Source organism: Papilio xuthus, unplaced genomic scaffold (assembly GCF_000836235.2).
Source record: "Papilio xuthus unplaced genomic scaffold, Pxut_1.1 DF825946.1, whole genome shotgun sequence".
NCBI lineage: Eukaryota > Metazoa > Arthropoda > Insecta > Lepidoptera > Papilionidae > Papilio > Papilio xuthus.
The window spans coordinates 1,400,135-1,427,354 of record NW_013532703.1 but is presented as its reverse complement, the minus strand read 5'-3'; the positions used below and the strand labels follow the sequence as shown (position 1 = coordinate 1,427,354).

Here is a 27,220-nt window from a genome sequence, read left to right as displayed (position 1 = left end):
AAATATCACTATGTATTTCTAAGACATTGTTACTTCACTTTAATTACTCAATAACATTGCAATACAGTGTATCTTATGTAACCTCAAACATAGGGTAGGTTTAACCCCCGTTGGAGACGTATATAAATGCCGAGGTGTCAAATTATTATAATATACTAGCGGACCCGACAGACGTTGTCCTGTCTACACGTCTTTAATTTGAATAAATTAATACGAAGTTAATATTTGATGAAAATTGTGAATCTAAACCATTCCCAGATCCCCTTGAACACACACAAAAAATTTCATCAAAATCGGTCCAGTCGTTTGAGAGAAGTTCAGTGACATACACACTCACAGAAGAATTATATATATAAAGATTTACTAACAGACTGCAAACTTAAATTAACACTAAGAAACATAGAATAAACGGTTATATTAAGTAAATATCACAAACAAACAATATCAATGCACATAAGGTCACGAGTGCGGTTCCGATATGGAGTTTTATTAAAAATATGCGTGCGTCCGTCTGCCGCATCGCGCCGGTTACTGGTCATACACCAAAGTTTATAATTTGTCTTCCCATTATCAGTACAGTATCAACATAGACTAACATAATTGATATTTTCATGTTATCTACCAAAGCGTTGACAGTCTCTCAGAGCAATGTAAAATATAATTATATTTATTATCATGTGTTTAGATCATAAATATTTTTGCTAAAAACTCATGCTTTAGACTTATTTATCTTAGTTGAAAACTGCAAGTGTCTATATTCTACTATAATTCGGTAATTTTCGACAGTATTAGTTAGCATCCTTCTGCGCGAATGACGTGCTTTCGTTACAAAGTCCAGTGTCAGAATGAATGTGAGAGGACATAAACGTCGACATTTTAGCAAGGCTAGTGTTGAGTTAATACACTGGCTCATTTTCGGATTTTCTTCCTAACAGTAAGACCCAGACCAATCATGGATATTTTTTTAGAATACATGTTATAGTAAAGAATGAGAAGATAGCAACATGACCAAAAGTTTGCGTTGTAATTTGAGTAAGGTTTGTAATGCGAATCAGAGGATTAGGCATAATACACCGCGTGATATGTCACCTTTCTTCGCTACATAATCTTTGTCGCGCTCGTCTTTCGTTATTGGTCGAGTAATAACATAGCATTGAGTGTGAACACCCACTTAGTTGTTACGATTGTAATTTGAATAAATGAAATTATATTAAATAGGTCATTCCGTCTACAAGTGATTAAAAAAAGTTAGCGTAAATAAGAGTAATAAGACGCAAGAGTTCATAAGAAGTTAAGAAGAAATCGTATAATAATAATTATGCTCTTTGTGTTTCGAAGTAGGTAGTGATTATAATAGCTTCAAATAACCTGCCAGTTTAAAGAATTGTGGTTGTAACAGTTCATTAAAATTTAAATTTGTTAAAAATAATTCAGCTTATATTATCAAATGGTTTGTGGTAATCTTCCGGCATCCGTGCTTAATCTTTGACCATAGAACGACATAACATCGTATTCTTAAAAGTTTATAAACAGACAATACGTACCCATAATTTTCTTTGGCGGCACTTTCCTAGGCTCCTTCTCATCGGCGTCCTCACGCCGCATGGTTCTGTCGGCGTCGCCCTGATGCCACTTCCTCTTGCGACCCTCCCTCTCCTCCAGGTACATCCCGAGCTCCTCCTCTCTACCCACGAGAGTAAGCCTCACTGACGACTCCCACGTGAACGGGTCCTCCTTGCGACCCTCATGCATAATAAGCCCTGTATAGTCTCTGTCTTCTTCATACGATTCCATTACACCCGGGCCATAGCGCCCGCACTACACTAAAAGTCACTGAATGAACGATGAATGATAAATGAATGATTTTGTTGAACCGTAACGCGGCGAATAGGATTAAAAGAGTACGAAGAACGAGTTGTACAACTTTTTGATGCCCGTCGTCTCTCTTTGGCGGTGACTTTGGAGGAGTTCGTTCTCTATTTTCAAGAGCATGTTTGTGTTGGAGCGACAGAGGTGGTACTGTATGTGGGGCACGAGGCCCGGGAACACTTTGTTTGTGAAACGATTGCCGATCAAATACGTTCGCTGATGGCTGGGAATGGCCTCCATGGGGCACAGTTGGCGACGTGGGAACTTGAGTCGGGTTCGAATGTTGCACTCGAATACACGCCTCGATTCCGCGGCTGTGCGCTGATGCTACGGCTCCTGTAAACAAAGAAAAATACGTAAGCAAATCTACGAAACACTTATAACAAAAACAAAAAAAATATACTATTTGGTATTTAAAAAAATGTACCAAATATCATTGATATACCTTTATTCAAATAAATAGACGGAACGGACGTACACGATCACTATATTTCAGACAGACATCACTGAAGAATTTTCTTTTAACATATTTAATTTTTTTATTTAATGACGTTAATGGCTTACACCTTTCAAATTATTAATAAATATCTACTAAACACAAAATTACTATTTAAAATGTTCCACAACACAATGCACTCTATTTAAGGCACTTTATATTGCTGACCATTTAGTTGACATGGCATGTATTACTAGACATTTTCGTAATAAAAAAATTAAGTCGGTCATTGTTACTCACGGTTGGTTTCTGAGACCAAAATTTCTATATAAAACATATGGTCATCCTTGTCATTATCTTTGACAAAACAGAGATAACAATATGTTTTAAATGAAGATTTTTGTATCGGAAACCTACGGTCCGTTTGTATTGAACATATGCCGTCAACTAAGAAGCAATGTTTAAATTTCACCTGACACAGCTGAATGAACAGCATATTATGTTTAGACGTAATTCAATATATAGTTACATATATATATTATGTAATCTGTCAACATTGCATTCGCGTTAATCTAGATTCGACTTGGTTATGCAAAAAAATCAGCCGATGATTTAAAATCACAATTCATTTTGAAAAACGAACTAGTAGCATTTTGTTTTTAGTAGTCTGATTTATACTATTGAAATACATAAGAAGTTGTCTACTCACAATCTATATGAAAAAGATAAAGCACTTTTTCGGTTCGATCAGTAGCCCACCATAAATGGATTATTATTCGAATAAACTTGTCCTAACTGGTAGAGTTTTTTTTTTGTCCAAAGTATCGTGACTTATTATAAATAGCAAACATTTATTTTGCTTTTGTTTTTTTCGCGCAAGCAAAAGTCGCTCGTCTTTTGTTTCTTTTTATTTCCTTTAAAGGGTGCGCATCCTTTTCATCTATAATAATATTGTAAAGAGGTAAGAGGAAGAGCGTCGGTAACTCAGGGGTCAAGTACTAGACTTGCAATTTGCTGGTCCTGGGTTCGAATCCCGCCATGTACCAATGTGTTTTCCGATTTCCGATTTACATATGTACATTTATCCGACGATCTTACGGTGAAGGAAAACATTGTGATGCAACCTGCACATATCTGAGAAGAAATTCAAAGATATGTGTGAAGTTAACCAACCCGCAATGGGGTAGCGTGGTTGACTATGGCCTAATCACCCTTAACTTAGGGTAGAATCCGAGCCCGTCGGTGGGGACGTATAGTGAGCTAGTGATGATGAAGATTTGTTTGTTTGTATTGAATAGAAAGTACTGAACCGATTTGAAAAATTATTTTTCTGTTGGAAAGCTAAACTATCCCAGGGTGATATAGGCTATATATATTACTAGATTTTTTAATTCCGGGCGGACGAAGTCGCGGGCATAAGTCTAATCTTATAAATAAAACCAGTAGTAACCTGAATATTCTTAACAAGCTGCGTAGGTAAATGCTAGTAAAGAATAATTTAATTAGTCGTATAAAACATATAAAACACACTAACATATTTATAAAGATTGCTTTTAGAAGCATTTAAAAAGATAATTTTTTTAATTTAAAATTTTGTGCCTATAACAGCCATGTTTAAACGGCCCAGCACCTAATATTCATTAAAAAACTGGAAACGGACAAATTTCTTTTAGTTCAATGCTCTTTAAACAAAATTTGTGTTTTTTTTAAAAGAGTTTTTTACTCTTTTTAGCTGTAAAACATACAATAAAGAAAGGCCATCTCTAATTATAATTTAAACTGAAAAACTGTATTTAAGAAATTCCTAATTAAATTTCCTTTTAGTATTCACTCGTAGATACCAGTTTATATGAAGAAAATAGCTTCCGTAATACCGAAATCCACACGAATTTCCTCACCTTAAATTTGAGTCCTTTGCAACGCACTATATCACTTAGTAAATTGTCCAGTGGGGGCTTGCGCGGAGATATTCAAGCCATATTGGCGAAATATCATATGAGCGCGGCCGTGACTCGCCCGTCGCCGTCTTTAACGAACATCGCGTCAATCCACCATTTTGAAATTATACACGGCAGGATGTCTTAATAAACGTAAGGCCAATTTGCGAACGCTTATTCTGATCGTGGACTTCCGATAATGGCGTATTTTTGAAAACTACGCACTGAATAGTCGGCGAGAACGCACGGTCGTGGACGGTGGCTCGGACTTCTATTGCTAAATTGATGGTACGAAGACGGTCAAATGAATAAGAACGCAATATTGTCATTAATTCCCTGGCCAATGGCGAGAGAGGAACGATGTGTGGACGTCGGGAATTGGGAGCACTTGGACGGCAGGGTCGCACGATCGCCGGGTCAAGACGCGCTCGTGAGGTACCGCCGTCATTTCGCAAGGTTCCGTACACAATTTCTGCAACACGTGTTGAAAAAAAATTACAGTAGAATCGACTGAGGCTTTTTTATCTTTTGTAAAATGTTATTTTGTGAGAAATACATATAAAGGTCGTTTGTATCTTGTACAGAATTTACTCTTTTTGTCAAAAAAAATTCCAAAGACCGATTTATTTTGTTCTAAGACCTGAGAGTTTAAAGCGAATGATAAGTTTTTACACCTTAACATAAAAAAAAATCAACATTTTCCCATCTTAGAAACCTCTCGTAAAAATAATTCTAGAAAAATTTCCGAATTTAATCAGAAACATGTCTTTACAAAATACATGGGGCCTCCTCACAATGCGCGTCAACCGCTAAGGATTTTAATTGATACATATTGGCGACAATTAAACCGCGGAACGCGAAACAACTTTATTGCGAATTTCAAGAACACTTACGAGTCAGAGCATTATTAAATATGACCAATTGAAACGGAAGCGAAATATTGTCGTAGTGAAAAAAACAAGCATAATAGTGCCTATTGCCTGATTTCGCGGATTCAAATAAGGAAGTAATCACATTTTATTGTAGTTATCAATAAAACAATTTCCCTTGTAAAAACATTTTGTTTCTACTGCCGAAACTTCTACACAAAAACATTTAGGTTCTTAACACGTTAAATGCCATAGTAGAAATAAAAAAATCACTAAAAAAATTTGCTGGAAATAGATGCATATGGTGATGCAACCTGCACATATCTGAGGAGAAATTCAAATATATGTGTGAAGTCAACCAACACGTACTGGGCCAGCGTGGTTGACTATGGCCTAGTCACCCGTGATTAAGGGTAGGCTCCGAGCCCCTCGGTGGGGACGTATAGTGAGCTGATGATGATGATGAACCATATTGACGTCCATAATATCCTTCATCGACGTTGAATAGGTTAAAACACGTGTTGAACGAAACAGTATCGAACTATATTTTACAAATCTCTCGAGATGACAACGAGCCGTACGTAAAACTGCAAATTTACGTTTTCTAAGTCATTTGACCAAAATGGCTAAAATAAACATCTTTGAATGTATATAAAGTTATTCAGTATCTTTATTTGAATTGATAGTAGTTTTATAGTTTTATAGTCTAGTGCTTCAATAAAGCCCCTATTAGGGAGCACTTGTAAACTTGCAATGGTCAATTATGTTTATCTCATTTCCTGCGACTGCTCAGCCATTGTCAACCTGAGCGCTATTGTTATTTTGATTTATACAGTTCAATTTGCTACTGCAATTTAGTCTTGATATTAAACCATTCTCCCCACTTTGTTAGGAATAGAAGTAGGGAATCCCATTGTGTTAGTCCACATACACCTTATTGAAGATTGTACAAGGCAAGTAAATAATAAAAAAAAAATAAAGAAACACATCGATAAAGATAAGAAATATAAACGTCAGAGTTTATAAACAAGCTGTTACCCGTGACTACGTCTTAAAACTTAATTAGTAGCATGTGTTCTTCCAGACTATGTTCTATCTATGTTAAATTTCAGCGAGATTTATGCAATTGCTCTGGAGATATCTTCAAACAAACATCCAACCATACATCTAAACTTCCGCATTTATAATTACGCTAGTAAGAAATAAGATAGGATGAATATTTAAAAATAATTTTCTTTTACTGGCTCTTTACGACTGGAACGTATTTGCAAGAGCATTCTCACATCCATGTTACAATATTAATTGTTAAGAAACATTTTCCTCTTCGTACATTTATTCAGAGTGTTCTGTTTGTTAAATATTACATTTCTAAAAGTCGACAAATGAATGAATGATGTAGAAATATACACTAAAATGAACGACATGTATGCAAAGACCCAATGTCTTTTTTTTTATAACAGAAGGCGGCAAACGAGCAGCGGGAACACCGAGGTGTTCAACTACGCCCATGGATATCAGCAATACCAGAGGAACCGCAGATGCGTTGCCGGCCTTTGAGGTGATGATAAGCTCATTAAAATATATCTTACTAATATTATTAATGCGAATGTTTTGACGGATGGATGTATGTTTGAAAGTATATCCAAAACTGCTGAACGGATCTCAATAATACTTGGTATACGTATAGAACATAGTCTGGAAGAACACATAGCCTAATAATTATGTTTTAATTCCGCGCGCACGAAGTCGCGAGATTCCGCTAGTTCTATATTAGTTTATATACGCGACTTGCTTTGCGTGGAATAAAAATATTTAATAGTATAATACATAACCCATGCGCGAGTAATTTATCTCTGAGGCAAATTTTATTCATATCCGTTTATCCGTTTTAGAGTTACTTTTTTTATAACAGAAGAGGGTAAACGAGCAGCGGGAACACCGAGGTGTTCAACGACGCCCATGGACATCAGCAATACCAGAGGAACCGCAGATGTGTTACAGATATTCGTCTAACCAAATCGCATTTAAATTATTAGTAAGATGAGATAGTATATAACAAAGCCTTATTATTGACCTTTGTTATATACATGCTTACTATACACTAAATAGCGCTTTGCGCAATCAACAGTTCTACAAATAGGATGAAACGGATCAGATAGTAAAACAAGATTAGGTTTATTATGGGTTTCCACTGCCAAAACTTCCGTATAAAAACATATTGAAACATTTCCGGTAGTTGAAATTCAATATTAGACTAACTTCTAAAAACATTTCAACAACAAAAAAATCTAGTTATAAATATAGCCTATGTTAATCAGTGATAATGTAGCTTTCTAATGGCAAAAGAATTAATTAAATCTGCCAAGTAGTTTTTGAGTTTATTCGTCACATACAAAATACAAATATTTCCTCTTTATAATATTCGCATAGGTTTATAGATATAGATTAAATATATTCTGTATAACTCAGAAAAAATGTAAATTTTTATTACAGAAAGAATTTTTTAAATCAAGCGAGTAGTTTTTGAGTTTACTCAAAAATACATGGACTTTGGTACACCCCCTATACTTACCATTAATGGTGTAGCAAAACCAAGAATATCCTTCAATGGTCAGTCCAGAATCTTAAGGGCTTGGAAATCAATCTTCATTAGCAACATAGACGTGGCAATGTCAATGTTTTCCATTAATATGAACGCTGACGTACTCAGTCAGTAGTATCTGGTTCTATCTCAACCGCGCTGGATGTAATCGATGATATCTCGTACGCTCGATCTGTAACGAAAGATATTCAACATCACAATATGCTATTAAAACAAAAGTTTAAGCTAAACACTTCTAGTTATAGTTTATCAATGGGTAAATCCTTTGTATACTATGAAAATGCTAGTTACATTGTTTATAAATTGAAGCGTATTCTTATTAATATCATAAATGCAAAATATAAGATAGATGGATGTTTGTTAGAAGGTATATCCGGAAAGGCTCAACGGATTTTGATGAAATTTGACACAGATGTAGAACATAGTCTGAAAGAAGACATATGCTACTTAATAAGTTTTTTTTCTGGCGGACGGAAATGGTCGCGGGCGACAGCTAGTAATTATATAAAAGGTAATATCGAGAAAAATCTTAAAGTTATTATTTTTAATTTGATTATGACAACAAATCATCCAAAAAGATTATAAAACAAACAGCTGTACTAAATAAAAAACCAAGATCTAACCATGGATATGGATCTATACATTTTACCAATCAAAATACTAGAAGTAATGCAATATGGCAGTATTATAACGATACTACCGTAGTAAACAAAGATTTGTTAGCGCTTTACAGGTATTAATAAATGTCACGTGGCTTGCGGTCATCGTATCTAGTTGCAACAGTACGTGTTATTTTATCTTTATGCATTATAATATAGTACCTGACACTGATTCAGCCATTATAGTATACATTTAAGGTTGCCAGGTCCCCAAATCTAATAGACATTTGGGTAGAAAGGCCGGACACCCTACACACGACACACTTAAGACAAAAAATGACATGTAAAAAGCCTAACAAAAGCCGGACGTAATCAAAAAGCCTACCTATGTCCGGCATTATCCGGACGCCTGGCTATATACATTTGACTTGGCACATCGGGAATAATAGTATCCTTTGTCAGACGTGCCAACTCAAAGGCCGAGTAAAAAGAAACATCCTGTAAATAACATAATGTGCTGTGCCTCGAGACAATTTTACATATTAATATATTATACCAATATTATCTTACTAGTATATGAATTAAACCTACCCTTAAACTACATACTGACAGACAGACAAAAATGTCAAAACTAAATTATAACTGAAAGGAAGACAGTAGTTTCGTAGTTAACGGATAAAGGCTATTTAAACTGAGCCAAATGATATAGGATCTTGAAACAAGGACGATAGAGTTGCTAATGGGTTGCAAGGTTTGCCAGGCTGAAGACAAGTTTTAAGTACTTTGAATAGACAGCCGTTTAATTCAGTTCGATCCGGAATTCGCTAGATTCCAAAACGAAGGACCTTAATTTTTTTAACCAATTAAAACAAAGATAAGTGCAAAAATTACCTTTTATGAATAAAAATTTATTTTATCATTATTGAAAAAAATTAGGTTAATAAGAAAATTAAGAATACTTATTAGTACACGATTTAATTAATTAATTATTATATAAAAAAGGAAAGACTTATTATCAGAAATAAAATAAAAACACACAATAAAACATAATAATGCAATAAATATTTAATAATTCCATAAATTTTAAATTGAATTGAAAATAATTAATTAAAACTTACCAAAAATTGTCAACGAACCAAAAAACACTCATTTTGATGAATGGAATTATTAAAATTAAAAAACCAAAACTAAAAAAGAAATCAAATTAAATATGTTCGGGAGTGCGTAGTGATGCGTCGGATTCCGTTGGTAGTCTGGATAGCAGTATTACTAAATTGTACCAATGAAGGGGAGCACAATTGGTGCAACACAATGACCGCTAACAACACTACATTACAGATTTCGGATAATGTACTACGCTACTAGTTACACCCATCTTAATAATACATTAGGTAAAAAAAATAGTCCAAAATATTTACTTCTAAAGAAAAAAAAATTATGTTATTCATACTTTTTGGTATTTTAAACAAAACGTCACAATATGTGGTTTGAAAACGCATAGAGAAAAAAATATGGTTTGTTTTTAATTTATTGCAAAAGATGAAATTATCTATGACTACCAGTTGTCCGCAACTTTGTCCGCACGGAATTAAAAACAATCTAGTAAAATACATAGTCTATGTCACAGGAGGAAAGTGTAGCTTCCCAACAGTGAAAGTATTTTTCAAATCGGTTCTGTAGTTTCGGAGCCTATTTAATGCAAACAATCAAATATTTCGTCTTTATAATCTTACTAATATAAATGCGAAAGTTTAGATGGATGTTTAAAGGTATCTCCGGAACGGCTCAACGGATCACGATGAAATTTTGCCTAGATGAACAACATAGTCTAGAAGAACACATAGGCTACTTATTAAGTTTCTTTTTATTTCCGTACGGACGTAGTCCCGGGCAACAGCTAGTATAAGTCAAAATCATGTATTCTTATAACACATGGAAGAAAACGTGATGATAATAAATGTAGTTAATTACGAACGAACTTGTGTTCTGTGTTCAATAGAACACAAGTTCGCGTAAAACACATAAACGAGATTGTTTTAACTGATACATAAAACAATGCATTGTAAGTCATGTTCAAATAGTATTTTCTTAGTATTTATACATATTTAAATGTATGATTTAAAACTATTAGGTAATACTTGGCAACTGTCGATTGACTTATTTTGTTGAAAAATGTATCACAAGTTCTCGCCCGCGACTCCATCTGCGCGGAGTAAAAAACAACTAGCCTATGTGTTCTTCCAGATAGATGCCGTTATGGAGATACCTTCAGACATCCATCCACACATTCGCATTTATTATAATAATCATACTAATATTAGTATGATTATTAAAATGAATGACACTTTTAAATATGTTCCGAATAAAACTTGTTTTAAATAAAGCATATAAGTAAACATATTTAATGGAAAATTTTATATTGATAAAGGTCAATATATCTCGTTTATGTTTTTAAATTCTTTAATTGCTCGAGAATTATAAGTACTTATTCATTTATTAACGTTCTATGACATACATACTGTACTAGAGAGACCATATTTTGAATTAAATTAGGTATTGTTTGATATTGATTTCTTGCTGATTGAATAAAGGCTTATCTTATCTTATCTTGCTGATTTTATCTTAATTTTTTTCTTAACTTTATATTTTAATTTTAAATTACCTGGTTTAGTTAATTACACTTGCCCAGAAAGAAGGGAATACTCGTCCGCCAAGTAGGCAGTCTTAGACAACACGGTGATATTGAATCAATGAAGCCTTATCTGTAAAGTATATAATTCTTTATGTAAAAACTACCTTAGATATTTTTTTATTATGTACTATGTACATTAATGAGTATAATATACATACATAAACGGACGCTTAAATTTATTTCTGTTCGTCAACTGTTCGTCCTCATTAGGGGCTCGGAGCCTGCCCTAAGTTAAGGGTGATAAGGCTATAGTCAACCACACTAGCCAAGTGCTGGTTGGTTGAGTTTATTTAAAAAAATGAAAAAAAAAACGCGATTGTAAGTTAATAAAATTGGAATGTCTGTATGTTATATAGAAATATATTTCGCGAACACGTTTTTGCGTTACTTATAACCGAAAACCAAATTTTTAAAATTTTACGTCTGTTTTCACAAGTCCGCATTTATTTAGAGCAATCTCCGAAACGACTGGGCCGATTGTACCGGTCCTTTGACGGAAAGGTAGCTAATTTATGGGTGAAAATTATATGTCACCTTTTAAAATTCCGCGCTGACGAAGTCGTGGGCTACTACTAGTATGAAAATATACTAAAAAATATCAGCGTTTAAATCTAACATTACTGTAAGTCTCCTTAGTCTAAAAACATTTATAAAACATTACAATTCTTCTAATTTGCTTTGAAAAGAGATACTATAACCTGTTTTGATACAAGTGTTTCGGCAATGGAATTTCACGGTTACATTTTACCCTAGCAATAGATAATATCTATTAACTATTTGACTGATAAAACAACGACCTTGCAACTGTTATCAGAATATGAAAATTTTCAGTTTCTATCGATTACATTTTACAAACAATATATTTAGATTACGTATGTATGTTGATAAAGACGAGACACTTTGGTATTCAATTAAGTTATATACTATTGTTGTCATACTAAATGTTAGACTAACTGTTTAAAAGTAGAAAACAAATCCTTTAGTGTAGATTTAGTACGTGAAAATCTACACTACGAAACTGCTTAAGTGCCCATTACACGACGGTGAGTGCGGCTGAGGATACTTTTATATCATAAGACGGCAAAAAAGCGAGCGGCCACTTGAAATCGCTGAAATAGCGAAATGACCGTTACCCATAGACATACGATATTGCATATGCGTTGCCTACCTTTAATCAACCGAGCAGAGGATGCACAGAAAGAAAATATCTTCCCTTTCTATGCATCATCTCATCCGGAAAGTCCTCTTCCACTTTCCATCCTTTCCTTACAAGAAAAAGGGTGGGAAGGGAAAGAGGACTAGATTAGGCCTCCGGGACGCAAACTCATCAGACGAAACGCGGAATTGCTTCCACTTCACGCCTGTCTTCTGTGTGGCCGCAAGACCGCTTTGTTATAGTTTGGGTAGTTCATTATTTCGCAAATAAATCCACAGTATTTCTATTTAATTATCTTCCATATTACATATAAAATGAATTATGAAATATAATGAAGGATTCCAGTCCCCACTAATCTAATAATACAATGTCGCGTCCATTGCGTCGTTAATTCCCAGACCTATTTCGTAGCTCTATGATCCAATCAAGTTCATCAAAGCATAATCGTCTCATTGGTATAGTTACACAGACTATAATATCTTTGACAATTTAATAAAAAAAAATTGAAGAATTACAGGTACAAAACGCAACAGTTTATGGTACGAGCGTCACGTACTTGATGACAAGTCAAGGTTGCCGGGGCGTAATGATTGAGGGTGGCGAATGTTCGATCATTATGGCATTATTATGGGGGAGAAGGGAGGAAAAATTAGACAGTATTAATGATAATTTTCTTATATGTAAATATCTACGTATATAATACAGATCTTGTTTGTTTCTCATGGCACATTATCACGTAACACTGAATCATCTGATAACTTATGTGTGTTCAAGTCAGAACACACATTAGTACATCTGATAAGAACACTATAAAATCAAAGTATGTAATTTTATTTCTATTATTAATGGATGGATGGATGTTGTTACAAGGTGTCTCCAGAACGGCTTCATGGATATTGAATGTGTCATAGATATGTAACATAGTCTAGAAGAACACATAGACTACTAAGGGTTTTTTTAACTCCGCGCGGACGTAGTTGCGGGCGACAACTAGTTTCTTATGGATACTGGGCCTATTATAACGTTGATGTACGGTAGAGTAAACCGTTTGCCTTTTTCCGTTTATTGACACAATGTGACATGTGCATTATGTATCACCGAACAATTATTTACATAAGAGTTATGTGACATATACACGTGTAAATTATTTAATAATAATAAAATTGCATTTCAATTAAATTAATTTACGAAAACACTATGTCCGCAGTTTGTCTTCAATGAGGATAAGCAGACACCAATCTGACATTTTATGACTAAAAACCGTTAATTTATGGCATCACTGCATGTCGTTCACGACTCCGTCCGTGCGGAATTAAAAAAAAACCTTTATAATCAGCCTGTATGTTCTAACAGACTATGTTACATCTATGATTAATTTCATCTTGCGTTGATCTATTCCAGAGATACCTTCAAACAAACATCCATTCATCAAACCCATGTAAACTTTCACATTTATATTAGTTTAGTTTATAATATTAGTAAGAAGTAAAATAGTAAGATTAGTCATAAAATGATGGCCAATTACCAATTATAAATGAACTTAGTGCAACCTCCTATTTTGATAACTGATGTTTTTGTACATTACTTCAGCAAAGACAGCCGATGCCGGATAAATAATTTACAATATATCGAAGCATGGAATTATATTAGGGGGCAAACGCGCGGCGGGAACACCGAGGTGATCTTCAACACCCATAGACATCTGCAACACCAGAGGAACTGCAGATGCGTTGCCGGCCTTTAAGGAAATGGTATGCCCACTTCTTGAAGGTCCCTAAGTCGTATTGGTTTGGAAATACCGCCGAGGACAGACCGTTCTATAACGCGCCTGTACGATGCAAGAAATTGCGCGAGAATCGTTATATAACCAATGTCGTTAATAGATAACATAGAACCTTGTTAGAATCCGCCATGACAACAAAAAACGTATATGTAACGTATATGTTTATGAAAGAAAAAAAGACCGTCCTAATGTGGGATACCACTCACGTGAAATTTATTAACAAATATTGTTGTCTCCGTTTTTCCAAAGAAAATGAGAGAGATGGCGATAGTGTCAATGCAGTCAAGACACAAAAGCAATGTGAAACATCAATATAACGCTAGTATATTTGTCATTAGATGTAGGATTAATTAATAGTGCTAAAACAACTGACCTTATAGATAAACCTAGATTATTAGTTAAACTATAGCAAGAAGTAAATAAGACAAATGTGAGTTATGTACTTGTCACTGTAATAACATGCAATATTTATATACTTGTTAACAGTGCAGTTTGTTTTTGTAATATACAAAACGAGGAAACTAGGCTTGCATTTATTTTAACTCGTCTTTTAATATACTAAAAGATATTCAATATAGTTTTGTTATTAAAAACTAAAATAAAAAAAACTAACAAAAAACAAAATTACAGTTAAACATTCCACTGCTTTATGTAGGAAGTAAAAAACCTGCAATATAACAGTATGAACAAAACCCGGGTTGGGTTCTTAGTTAAAAAATATTGCTTTTTTTTATATTTTTATCAGAAGAAAAGACAAAGAAAAAAAAGTTTCGTTTATTTTTTTTAATAAAATAAGTTTATTCTCTTCAAGCACTTAATATTACAAACTTAAATATAACAATATTATGACTAATCTAGTATTATGAATACTATTAGACCAACTTACAAAAAAACTACAAAAAAAAAATTATAAATATCGTATGATATCATATAGGAACAAGTGGCTTAAGCATGAAAAAAGCAAATTTAAAAACAAAAAAGGTCAATATATTATTATATATTACAGGGAATGGAAGCTTCAAAAGATACCCTTTAGGAAGAATTATATGATACATAACCACAAAAATCATTACTCACCTATCAAATATGAATAACTAACAAAATATTACATTTCCCCTTTGTATAAATACATTAAGTTTTGGAAGTGGATTAATTGTCATCATCATCATCAGCTCACTGTACGTCCCCACCGAGGGGCTCGGAGCCTACCCTAAGTTCAGGGTGATTAGGCCATAGTCAACCACGCTGGCCTAGTGCGGGTTGGTTAACTTCACACATATGTTTTGAATTTCTTCTCAGATATGTGCAGGTTGCATCACAATGTTTTCCTTCAGCGTAAGAACGTAGGATAAATGTACATATGTAAAATCGGAAATCGAAAAACACATTGGTACATGGCGGGATTCAAATTTAGGATCTGCAGATTGCAACTCAAATGCTTGACCACTGAGCCACCGACGCTCCTTATATTAATTGTATTTAAATATAATCAGCTATTTTCTTTTTTAATTCAATAACATTTAACTGCATAACTCTTTATTTAAAGACAATCTTGATATTAATTAGTCTGAGTAACAATTTATAAAAAACCAGTAAACACTTCGAAATGATGATTCAAAGATGATTTAGTCTGAAGTTTAGTTTTTGATTTCAACGCACCAAAATAAATATTATCTAAGCAGAAGAATATTCTCTTCGCTCTTGCATGCACTAACGCCATAGAACACATAAAACATGGCTCCCTTATTAAATATACATAATAACCAGTACATAAATATGGTCCGTCATTTGAATTCTTACTAGATTCATCACTAGCATTGTCTCTTTTACTAATATATTCTCTTGAACCGAATTTAACACTGGGAAATTTAAATTTTAAATATGTTAACAATTCATCACTAACACTATGTGTCCCACTAGATTTATAATCAGTCTCGAACCACACACCACCATTTTGAGTCTTTGCGACATTATCTATAGCTAACATTGCAGAATGTTGAATAGGATTATTTTCACGATTATCAAAAGATACAGCCACCACTGACTGTATAGTAGGATCAACTACTATCGCTCCGTTTATATCTCTGTAGACATCCTCAATAGAATTTGTTATATTACTGTGCTGTATGAACCATCTGGATACTTCAAAGGCCATCTTCATATATGTTCTATGATAATTAAGATCCACTGAATTAAAAAAATCCCCACTTGTAAGTTTCTCTAAGTAAGCATTAGGATGAAAGTTACAGGACCATATTTTATTGTACTCCTTGAATTGTTTTTGTAACCTAGGACCCGTAAGTGGTACATCCATTTCTTTGAAATATTGAAATGAATCTTTTAGTTCCACAACAGTACTTTCTATAAATTGTTGTATGGAGGATACTCCAATTATATAACTCGCTGGGCATAATATTACCTGCTTTTTTCTTACTCTTTTCAAATGTTGTAACTGTTTCAATGGAACTTTTTCATTCAGAGTTGTAACAATTTTTGACAAATCTTTAGGATCTTTAGTGATACCAACAAACACTTTAACTAATTGTAATGTTTCACCAAAATCTTCACCTAATACAGGTTCCAAATTATTTTTAGAACTCTCAATATCTTCTATACACTTATCAATTGTTTTCATGTTAAAATCACTGTCTAAAATAGTTTTCATCTTTTTCATTGGCGGTTCTATTCCAACTGACATGGTCATGGCTAGTCTTGAATCCACAGATGTCCTGATTTTCACAACTGAAAAGAGAGAACAATAGCACTTTTTCATCACCCACTGTATTTCAAATCACTTTCAAACATAAAACACAACTTACACTGTTGTTTGCTATTCCGAATACAAAAAACGAGACGTAAAACGATATAAATAATATTATTATGGAAAATGTAATACCTTTTACGAGTTGTAAAGTAAAATCACGATAATTATTAGAGCATCAACTGCCTGGCTGTTTGTTTGATACTGATAACGTATCATTGTGAGCTCTGCTTGTGCACATAACCTCAAGGTACAAAATTGAGGGACAAGTTCAGGGAATTTTATATAACCGAAAACATGTTTATTATTACTAACTCTATGTGCTGATAATTTAAATACACTTAAACTGTACAACAAATTTTCCACTGACACTACTAAAGCACACAATATAAAAATATCTTATGGCCACTACATAAACAACTACCTCAAGAAATGTTTAATTGCATACCTAATTCGTTTCAACGATAAAATAAGCATAAAAATAAGTAATTTGCGTCAAATTTACCTCGCTTCAGATTTTTCAAATCACAATACAAAGCACGACGTAACAATTTCTTTAATAACAGTCACACATTAATTAACATCAAGTGGTTTAACCACCTTGATATAATTTATCAATACGAAACCGATAAAAGAATTTAATCTGCCACACATGTAAAACGCCAAGGAACAGCAGCCACCATTAGGCGATGTCGTGTTTCCGATTTCAAAACCACATAAACTAACTTTAATTGGATATTGGCTTATTTCTGCTTATTTGATTTATCAACCAGTGGTAGACAAGCCACAGATAAGGTAAATAAATATATGTGATCTGCCGTAATAGAGAACAGGCAAACGCACGTTCCGTTCTACGTAATGCCGGTTTCATATCTATCGTAATTTAAACTGTTATTTGCTGCACCTGCTGACAATTTATGACCCTCATGGTAAAAAATGAAAACAAATAGCAAAGTAAAAATTACAGTAAAAAATTTAAATGTTTGTTTGTGAATTGGTGAATTGTTTGAGTTTCTGTAATAGTGAAATACTACTGCCGTAACACTTGTATATGTGTCTATTAAAAAGCATTGTTGCCTCTGTTTATATAAAGAGAATGAGAGGGATGACAAAATGTTTTGATACTTGTGTTTTGACGGTGGAGAAGCACAGTAACATATTAGGGTATTTTTGTCAATAAATAATGTATTTTGGTTACATCGATTTATTCATTCAATTTAAAATCACACTGCAAAAACTTGAAGGATATTAAGACTTTCATTGCGTGAAACATAAGACATTATACACATTTTATTTCTTGTTTTCTGATGTCTGGGAGAACCACATTTGGCAAGTCTCGGAAGCAATTTCGCAGAGCGCTGACATGGCCCTTTCAGTTGCATCGTTTTCTGAAATGTTAAAAAGTACCTTTAAAGAATGATAAACGTGTGCAAAATCTTAAATAAAGACAACATTGACCACTTAACGACTCGGAGTTTGTCAGATAGTCGTGTATTTTATTTGTTAACAATGGTTATAACTTTTCATTATTATCAAATTACCTGTATTTCCTCGTTTTCCAAAAATGGATCCATTGAAAGGTGGCTTCCTGTAGTTCCCTTCAGTTGGAGTGATCAGACAAATGATCATGGCGATGAGGCAAAAAACAACAACTGCGCGCATCTTGGATTCTGTCAAAATTTAAAGAGTATAAAGGACAAGTTCTTAATATAATATTCAAAAGAATTCACATAGCACATTATATAAGGCAAATTAGGGTGCGATGTAATAATTTCTAATAAGCAACTACCTTAAATGTATAAAGCTTTTGATGGTAACACTGGAAGTTGTGAGATGATTGTGATAGCTTTGTAGTCTAGCTCCTAGCTTTTATACTAAAGAGCAAGCCTCATTTTAATGAAGTTAGTATTGATTTAGAACATCGTAATGGAAGAAAATACTTTTCATACGACTACCAATATTAAATTTGTATCTCATCTCACATCGCCCATTAAAAAGATGATTCAATTTAATGCTGATAAGAAATATAATAAATGCGTAAACCATATACAATTAATTATTGAATTTTCGACTAAAATCAAAATATTTAATATCCCAAATGGACTTATTTAAATGCATAAAACTTTCCAAAACATATGTAAATTTAGTAAGTGCCCATAAGAAGGGATAATTCAAATAAGCTCTTATCATGGTTTCCAACTAAGTTATAATCCCCAAAGAGTACGGCTCCTTAGATTGCCAATATGCGGTCAGTATTCAATAATCCGTTAATTGAATTTACTCTTGGGATGAGAAGTACGGACAACAGTTTAGTATAAAACGGGGTAAAGAAAGCTTCCCAGCATCAGTCAAGCTTAAGCTTCTACAGTGTTGACAGTTAAAATATTTCAAGTTCCCGAAACCAATAATTTAAAGTAATATATCGACACTTCATTTAATATTTGTAGTCTTGTAAAATTTAAAAAATAAACATGCTAACGCTGTAATATATGTTTTAGATGGCTGGACATACCTTGAAATTTACTGTCTGGTTGGTTTGCATGGCGGCGATTTTGTTTTCTATGATTGAAGTGAGCCATGCCAACTACAAAAACGCACCAATGAATGGAATCATGTTCGGTAAAAGGGTACCTTCCGGTAAGAAAATATTGTCTGATCGTTAATTGTATTATTTTTAATTACATTCACTGATTCTTCCAGGCTCTTCATACCAGTCAAAGTTGACATCTAGTCGCAATTAAAAAAAGTTTATTTTGTCTAACCTTTCATTCAATATTAAATATTTGCATAAAACTACATGTGTTGGCAAATTTTTCATGTAGTTGGTATCTTAAAATATTTATTCTTTTGTTTCAGAATATGAAATAAGGAGCAAAACATTCACAGCGTTATGTGAAATTGCAACAGAAGCATGTCAGGCGTGGTTTCCTTCCCAAGAAAACAAATAAACGTTAAAAAGTTAATTTATGAAGAAAAGGCATACAACCGTTTTTGGACAAATTTGAAAATGTTTAATATATGATATTATGACACACATCTTGGGACAAATTATCTATTAATTATATATTCTAGAAAAAATCTTTTTTCCCCTACAATTATTGCATTGTATTGAAGAATCATTGCTTAAATAAAATAATCTATAAAAACTAATACTTCGTTTATATTATTTCCTTTATGTAATATATTCCTTCCTGTATATAAACAAGAATTTTTAGGATTTTCAAAATTTTGTGACCAATTTTTATTCTGTGTTTAAATAATTTTATATGGCAATCTTTTTTAACAAAATCTTGCTAGAAAAAGTACAAACCTTTTAAAACATTCTTTAAATACATCTTAATATTACGCTTAATAATACATTACTTGAAATTCAGTTTGGTTTTATTGTCTAAAGAAATGACCCAAATAACACTAAAATTACATGACACGAGATTATTGAACGGCTGTCCCTGATTCACCATCACCACTTGACATATGTCAATAACAATGCAGTGACGTTTCGCAATTCGTATTGGAAAAACTTTAATAGTGATTTCGTATCTACCTTATTTCTAAAATGAATTTTCAAAAGCCTGAACCCGTGGTGAAATAATGTAAATGTGATAATTTGTTAATATATTAAGTTGGTGTATTGTGAATCTATAAAAATGACGACAAAAGAATTATACACCAAGGTAATTTTGTGATACTGTGTTTTGATTGTATTTTGTTTAATTTTCTGTTTAGAGTTAAGGGCATTTTTAAATTTAGAACCAAGTTAATTTATGCTTGCGATGTTTAATCACACAATATTTTCTTGAAAGTCCTTCATTATTTTTTCTAAAATAATTATTATTGATTACATCAGATGAAAGTGCATTACAATTTTTCTTTGCATAGTGTGTCACATTCCAGTCCTATTATTTCTTTAGATTAATCATTGAGATATTTACGAAATATGTACAATAGTTAAATTAACCCTTCCAATAATAGTTTTCTTAGAAAAATATATAAATTTTTAATATTTAATTTGAAGTACTTGTCAGCAAAAATATTTTTAAATAACAGATTACTTTATAGTAATATACTTTAGACATATTTAGTGATTATTACTCTAAGGTCAAAAAATAAACAATATTTTAAGGAATAGAATGAATAAACATTTAAAAATCCTTAATTTTTCAAATTGTTAAAGTTACATAAGGTTTAAAATTTGAAAAAAATGCTATTAACTTGATTACCTAATTCTGAAATGTAATGTGTTGATATTTATTCAGCTTATTAGATTCTTGTTTTGTAAATATTTTAGACATCTGTGGTTTATATCAACAATTTATGCAAATCAAACAAGTTTTTATGAATATTTAGTGTGTAGTAATATTATATGTATAACCAAGACTTGGTCTTATGATTTTTGAATGTAATTTTGTAATATAGCAGTAGCAAATAGTAAATTTAATTATATTCTACCCACAAATTAAAAAAAATAGACTTATTAATCTTGTTAGTCAGATTCTTATGCTATTGAAAATATCAAGATAAATATCAAACAATAAAATGTGTCATGTAAATTGATGCTTTGCCCTTTATATTTATAGCTACCCACATACAATAAATACCATAAAGATGTCATGATGCTCTCAAAATCAACGAAATCTAACTGAACCTTGTTCATTAAAATTTTTGAATTTTAGTTTCTTGTCTTTCTAGCACTCTAATAAGATATCCTCATGACTAATGCTAAAAGGCTGGTCAGAGATAATCATACTAATTTTATAAATGTGAATGGTTAGAAGGATGGATGGATGGATGTTTGTTTGAAGGTATGTACAGAATGGCTGAATGGATCTCGATGAAATTTGGCATACATATAGAACATAGTCTGGAAGAACACATAGGTCACTAATTAAGTTTTTTTTTTAATTCTGTATGGACTGTGTTGTGGATGACCACTATTAAAATATAACTGTAAACTGTATAATGAGGACATGTCATCCCTTACAGTCATTGACTTATTAAATGCAATTCATTCATACATTTATCAAACAAACATGAATGAAGCTATTATGATTGATCTGTCATGAGTCATTTTGTTTGTCATTATAATAAAATTGTATGTAACATAGAAAAAATATATATTTCATTTATATTATGTATTTATATTGCTAAAAATTTAAAAACAAATTTTCTAAATTTTTATCTGTATGTCCTTTGTACAGCGTTTTTGTTAGTAATCTCCATAATGTCCAGACTGATTTTGGAGGGACTTTGATGAGAAGGTTTATGATGCTGGCATTTAATAGACTACTTGTATTTTATACTGCTTTGACAAATTTATCCCTTATTAGCCTAGAGTTTCAATTTTGATACCAATCTTTTAAACCGAATGTTCTATTTATAGTATAGTAGTAGTAGTATAGTAGTATTTTTATAGGTTGGCTGTACCTATTTTTCTGTTGTATAATATTCTTTCCATCGAAATTAAAAAAAAAAAACTAATTTCATTATTGTTTTATTTTATCAAGCACAACACAGTAATATTAAAAATAAATCACTTTCGTATGTAAGTCAGGCTACTAAGGGTTAAGGGAGACCAATATTATTAAGATTATTTTATACATAATAGAATCTCAAAGTGGATGTTAAACTTTAAATTTTGGAAGTTTATCAGTTTTTATGTTTTTTTATTTACATGGATTTAATTTTTTCGTAGGATGCCAGGGTTTGGGTGGAGCACCCCGTTAAAGTATGGGAAGGAGCCACCGTAACATCAGACTATCGTTCAGGAGTGCTCATTGTAAAGATTGATCAGACTGGAGAAATAAGACAGATAAAGGTAAGCTTAAACTGTATCAATATTATACAATTTTAATACATGCACTGCTGGCTAACCCAACTTACCGTGAAAAACTTTACTGGAAGTGAATGTGTTAATTTATTACTATAATGGAGACACAGAAAATGAATTAGCACTTTCTTGATGTATTAATTTTTTTTTTTTTAGATTAAAGATGAAAATCAAATGCCACCTTTACGAAACCCTTCACTTTTGATTGGAGAAAATGACCTCACATCATTGTCCTATCTACATGAACCCGCTGTACTGCACAATCTTAAAGTCAGGTAAGCAAGTCTGTTGAGTATTTCCACAAGAAATATGTGTTAAAACAATTTGTCCTTTTTCTTATACTCTTTGACAAAATTTAACTATGTTATATGAAAAATCTCAATTCTTGACTAACATCTATATCCATAGTAGCCTATTTTACTAATATTAAAAATGCGAATGTCTGGATGGATGAATGGATGGACGTTTTTTAGAAGGTATCCCCAAGGACGACTTAACGGATCTTGATGAAATTTGGCATAGATATAGAACATAGTTTGGAAGAACCCATAGGCTATTTTTAAACTCGATGCGGACGGAGTCGCACTTGACAGCTAGTATACTAATATATCTAACATGTGGTATATATGACGTCATGAGTAGTAATTAAAGTGATTCCGCGTAACGTTACCGTGGTGACTTGTCATCGCCTTTACTAATCTTTTCTAATGCGAGTCCAATGAACAGCCACCGGTGAAGGTTTACAGTTATTTATATTCTACGTTTCTTTTATTTGTATTGATTGTGTAAAGAATAAGAAGTAAGACGTACGTTTTGTTACGTTTAAAAGAATTTTTTATTGCTTCTTTATTCCACGATGAATAGTGCGACATTAACTGTATCAAAATCAACTTAATGTTATCATCATTCATCTTTTAGTAACTACATGAATTGTCGGTCATATCATGCATTGGCTTAATTTAGGAATTGACTACAACATTCGATAGTTTTTATGTTCTCTTGCATTCGTCATCGCCGCCATCTGCGAAAAAAAAAGACGGAAATTAAATCGATTAAAATTCAAATGTACGCCAAAATATGTTGTCATACAAGTATACAGTTAAATTGTTACGTAACTTTGTTATCTAGAAAAATCATTTGTATAAAAACGTTCGTTGTCGATTAAGAAAATCTAAATTGAATTAATAATTAAATTTATTTATAATAAGAAAAATAATAATATAATTGTGACGTCAATTATTAATGACTAATCGCACTTTTTAGCAAACTTAATGAAGACTAAAATGGCGAGGATTTAGTCTAAACATAATATCTCTATATACCTACAAATATCTATGTATCCAATGATGTTGCAATCCAAATTATAAATAACCAAATTTGTTTATGTATTTAAAATGAATTAAACAAAAACAAAGCGATACGCTAGTTGCAAAATAAAAACGTGATACGATCAATAAAATAGAGTCAAATGTAAATATATTCTCTACTAAAATAACTTTAATTAACACTAAAATATTTATTTGTTTACATTGTGACCATAAAAAAGACGTGTTAAAACAAACCGGTCCTAATATTGTTAGGCAATATAGCTAACTAACGTCTTTTAGATAACTAGTAAATTGTTGTTTAAAACCGATTTACATATGTACATTTATCTGACGTTCTTACGGTGAAGGTAAACATCGTGATGCAACCTGCACATATCTGCGAATAAATTCAAAAATATATGTGTGAAGTCAACCCGCACTTGGCCAGCGTGGTTGACTATGGCCTAATCACCCCTAACTTAGAGTAGACTCCGAGCTCTTCGTTGGGGACGTATAGGGAGCTGATGATATGTGTGTGTTGTGCAGCAATTGTGTGATTAAAGAAATAAATTCCTAAATTTATGAGTCATCGAGTAATAATTATTTTGCTTTAAATGTAAGTAATGATTTAGAATACAAATGTATAAATTATTTACATTTATGTTAAAGTATTACTTGATTAAGAATAGTCTTGCAAAGTAAACAATTATTAATATACAAAATGTGATTATAAGTATTATAGAAAACTTTACTCGTTTGTGAACATACAAAAATGTTCTATAGGAAGTTATGGTAAAAAGTAAAAACATCGGTTAAGGATTTAAATAAACTTGTATATAATATCCTTTTTACAATAAACACTATGGAGGTATATGACCGATCCCTAGCACTGCTCAGAGCAAAGTCAGAAGTGAGAATGATCAAAATTTCAGGGGGTCGGGCGTTTTTACCCTAGACCATAAACAATCTTTTATAATATCATAATATAATAATAGAACAGTCATAGATTAATTTTTGTATAGATTGTAAATTTAAATAATTCCAACATGTTCAAAGGAGTTAATGAAAACCTCTAAAGAAATATTATTTACTTTTCTAATAGCGAAGTTAGGGTAAGGCGAAGTGGGGCGACCGCACGGGCGCCTGACATAAGGGGGCGCTGCAGCCGTCAGCGTCGGATACAAATACGGCGCCCCTTTATATCCTATTTTTGCGGCGCGCTAAGATACTTTGATAGTTTTCCTCCGACAAAAAAAACGGGGAGTCGGAAATACTGAAACCGGCCCTGCATATATAACTTTCGTAATTCGATACGAAAACATCAATTTCCATTAAGCCTTATAATATAACCTGAACCATTTATATATTCTTATCTAAATATATTCATGAATATACAAGCACGTGTTAATGTTCCCTTGTAAACTTCGTAAACTACGACACCCATGACATTTAATTAAAATACATTTTAGAAGTCCGCCGCGCCGACTCACGCAGTGCGTAAATTCATGTCTAGAACATACTCATAGTAATTTTATGTCGCATATTAAAATCTCGAGACTTATTCAATTTTATAATGTTGGTAAGACAACGCAAAAAAGGTTATTAAAAATCAATGTAAAATAATCAGCATCCATACGTCTTCGCCTGCTTCGTTACAGTTAATATTTCTATCATAACTTTTGTATTGAAACTTGGGTGTGTCCCCAACGAGAAACACCCTATAACATTAACTTATTCTGTTAATTCACTCTTTGCATGATTAACCCACTGAAGAACAAGTTTTTCGAACTAATAATAACCTCTTTAAAGTTATAAAGATGTGTTTTAAACTTATCATATGGATACACTATCACTTAAATATATAGTTTTAGAACACCCCTTATACATCTCATTTTAAAAGTACCGTTTAATTATTGTTATCTCTGTTTTGTCAAAGATAATGACAAGGATGACGATATGTTTTATACAGGGAGTATAGTATATATAGTCTCAGAAACCAACGCATTTTACTATGAATTTTATACAAACAATCATATTATATATAAGTAATTCATACAAACAAACACTTTATCAGACATTGAGTATTCTTAAGAAGCATCGTCAGCGTCGCGGCCGCGGGTTAAGTTGTTAATATAATCTTGTTATTGCGAACGTGCCTCTGAATTAGCAGCGGTCTTAACATAGAAATGTCAAAGCCGATATTAAAATTCCTTTCATAACAATACGCAATAAACACGACGAAAGCAACAAAGTGGAATACATCCTCTACTTTGTCTCGTAGGTAACGCATTTGCAACCTTCTATCACAGATGTTTACAGGCGACGGTCACTATAGTATTATAATTATACTAGATGTCGGCCGCGATTCATTCCGCGCAGAATTAAAAAAACTTAATAAGTAACCGATATGTTCTTCCATACTATATTCTATATTTATGCCAAATTTTATGAAGATCCGTGGTGACGCATGCATTCATCCAAACATTCGCTTTTATAATATTAATAAGAAGTAAGATTAGGTATCTTGTTCGTTTGCCATCTTATTGTTCAAAAGATTTTCCACTGTCCAAACACACGTACAAAATTCAGCCAGCATGGGTGTTTCCCGTTGGGTCGATCGGCTTAACGATCATCAGCTCAATGGGATTTTTTCCCATTAGGCAATTTGCATTTATGGAATATCTCATGATATGTACATAGGTTTTATTAGAAAACTATGGTTACATATTTTCAAAAATCGGTGGAAATGTGGCCGTATACATGCGAATTTGGATGTAAGGATGGATGTTTGTTAGAAGGTATCTCCAGAACAGCTGCATGGATCTCGGTGGAATTCGGCATATATGTAGAACTTGGCCTGGAAGGACACATAGGCTACTAGTTAAGGGTTTAATTTAATTCCGCGCGGTCGGAGTCGCAGGCTACAGCTAGTACATAATATGAGAAAGTGAATATTTGTATTCATTTAGTATTATTAAATTCTACGTTGCATTGGTTTTAGATGTGATAGTAGTAATACTTGTCGATAGATTTATAAAAGTCAAAGATCACGGCCGTTGGTACATTATAGAGAGTGTTAAAAGCACACGTAGTTATCAAAACATTTTATGAAATGATTTATTCATTATATTTAAAGAAATATCTAGCAATTATTGCCGCTCTCCGGAACGCTAATTGATCACTGAGGATCTCACTAAAAGACTATAAGACCCTACTCTTACAGGATTATTCATCGGAACTACAATCTTCTATAATTAATCAAAATCATCTCCTTTGTCGTATTCACTCGTAAGCGTTTTATAAACCTTAAAATAATTAAAAAAAACTAAAATGAATGATAGTTTTTAATTTTAGTATAGACCTAGTTTTCAAACTGTTCATT

General features: G+C 32.6%; 4 protein-coding genes across 10 annotated transcripts in view; 1 reads left to right on the top strand and 3 right to left on the bottom strand.

Annotated features, from left to right (window-relative positions):
- The window catches only part of gem (transcription factor CP2 like gemini), a 39,547-nt gene extending 22,059 nt beyond the window's left edge, over positions 1–17,488 (bottom strand). Inside the window, exons 1-4 of one of the 6 annotated variants that reach the window (XM_013320961.1) lie at positions 17,210–17,488; positions 10,975–11,074; positions 7,684–7,885; positions 1,545–2,205 (exon numbers count right to left, since the gene is read on the bottom strand). In XM_013320961.1, the coding sequence (XP_013176415.1) occupies positions 1,545–1,794 (250 nt within the window). In that variant the 5' untranslated portion in view covers positions 1,795–2,205; positions 7,684–7,885; positions 10,975–11,074; positions 17,210–17,488. Of the gene's footprint in view, positions 1–368; positions 529–1,544; positions 2,206–4,203; positions 4,534–7,683; positions 7,886–9,430; positions 9,451–10,974; positions 11,075–16,839; positions 16,859–17,209 lie in introns of those variants that run through there. The other 5 variants (XM_013320960.1, XM_013320962.1, XM_013320963.1 and 2 more) reach the window with 5 other exon arrangements.
- On the bottom strand, positions 7,818–16,641 carry LOC106123797 (uncharacterized). The gene is made up of 2 exons (XM_013320204.1): positions 15,744–16,641; positions 7,818–7,885 (listed from the first exon to the last, which is right to left on the bottom strand). The coding sequence occupies exons 1-2, from the start codon at positions 16,639–16,641 to the stop codon at positions 7,818–7,820; spliced, it is 966 nt and encodes a 321-aa protein (XP_013175658.1).
- A 414-nt stretch (positions 17,489–17,902) lies between the features above and the next one.
- Positions 17,903–19,336, bottom strand: SIFa (SIFamide). Its single transcript, XM_013320967.1, has 3 exons — positions 19,217–19,336; positions 18,246–18,374; positions 17,903–18,092 (listed from the first exon to the last, which is right to left on the bottom strand). Exons 1-3 carry the CDS (start codon positions 19,281–19,283, stop codon positions 17,995–17,997), a joined length of 294 nt encoding a protein of 97 aa, XP_013176421.1. The 5' UTR covers positions 19,284–19,336; the 3' UTR covers positions 17,903–17,994.
- An 825-nt stretch (positions 19,337–20,161) lies between these two features.
- The window catches only part of didum (dilute class unconventional myosin), a 35,460-nt gene continuing 28,401 nt past the window's right edge, over positions 20,162–27,220 (top strand). The window contains exons 1-3 of one of the 2 annotated variants that reach the window (XM_013321337.1): positions 20,162–20,378; positions 22,397–22,519; positions 22,688–22,806. In XM_013321337.1, coding sequence (XP_013176791.1) covers positions 20,352–20,378; positions 22,397–22,519; positions 22,688–22,806 — 269 coding nt within the window. In that variant the 5' untranslated portion in view covers positions 20,162–20,351. The remainder of the gene's footprint in view (positions 20,379–22,396; positions 22,520–22,687; positions 22,807–27,220) is intronic. The other variant, XM_013321338.1, reaches the window with a different exon arrangement.

Bases quoted from the DNA above. Each gene is read 5' to 3' on its own strand.
- LOC106123797 (XM_013320204.1), bottom strand. From the start codon at position 16,641: ATGTCAGTTGGAATAGAACCGCCAATGAAAAAGATGAAAACTATTTTA. The intron at 7,886-15,743 runs GTAAGAATTCAA...CTTTCGTTACAG, and splicing joins CAATGCTAGTGATGAATCTA to ATCGAGCGTACGAGATATCA.
- SIFa (XM_013320967.1), bottom strand. From the start codon at position 19,283: ATGGCTCACTTCAATCATAGAAAACAAAATCGCCGCCATGCAAACCAA. The intron at 18,375-19,216 runs GTATGTCCAGCC...AAATTTTGACAG, and splicing joins ACCAGACAGTAAATTTCAAG to AATCCAAGATGCGCGCAGTT. The intron at 18,093-18,245 runs GTAATTTGATAA...TTAACATTTCAG, and splicing joins TGGAAAACGAGGAAATACAG to AAAACGATGCAACTGAAAGG.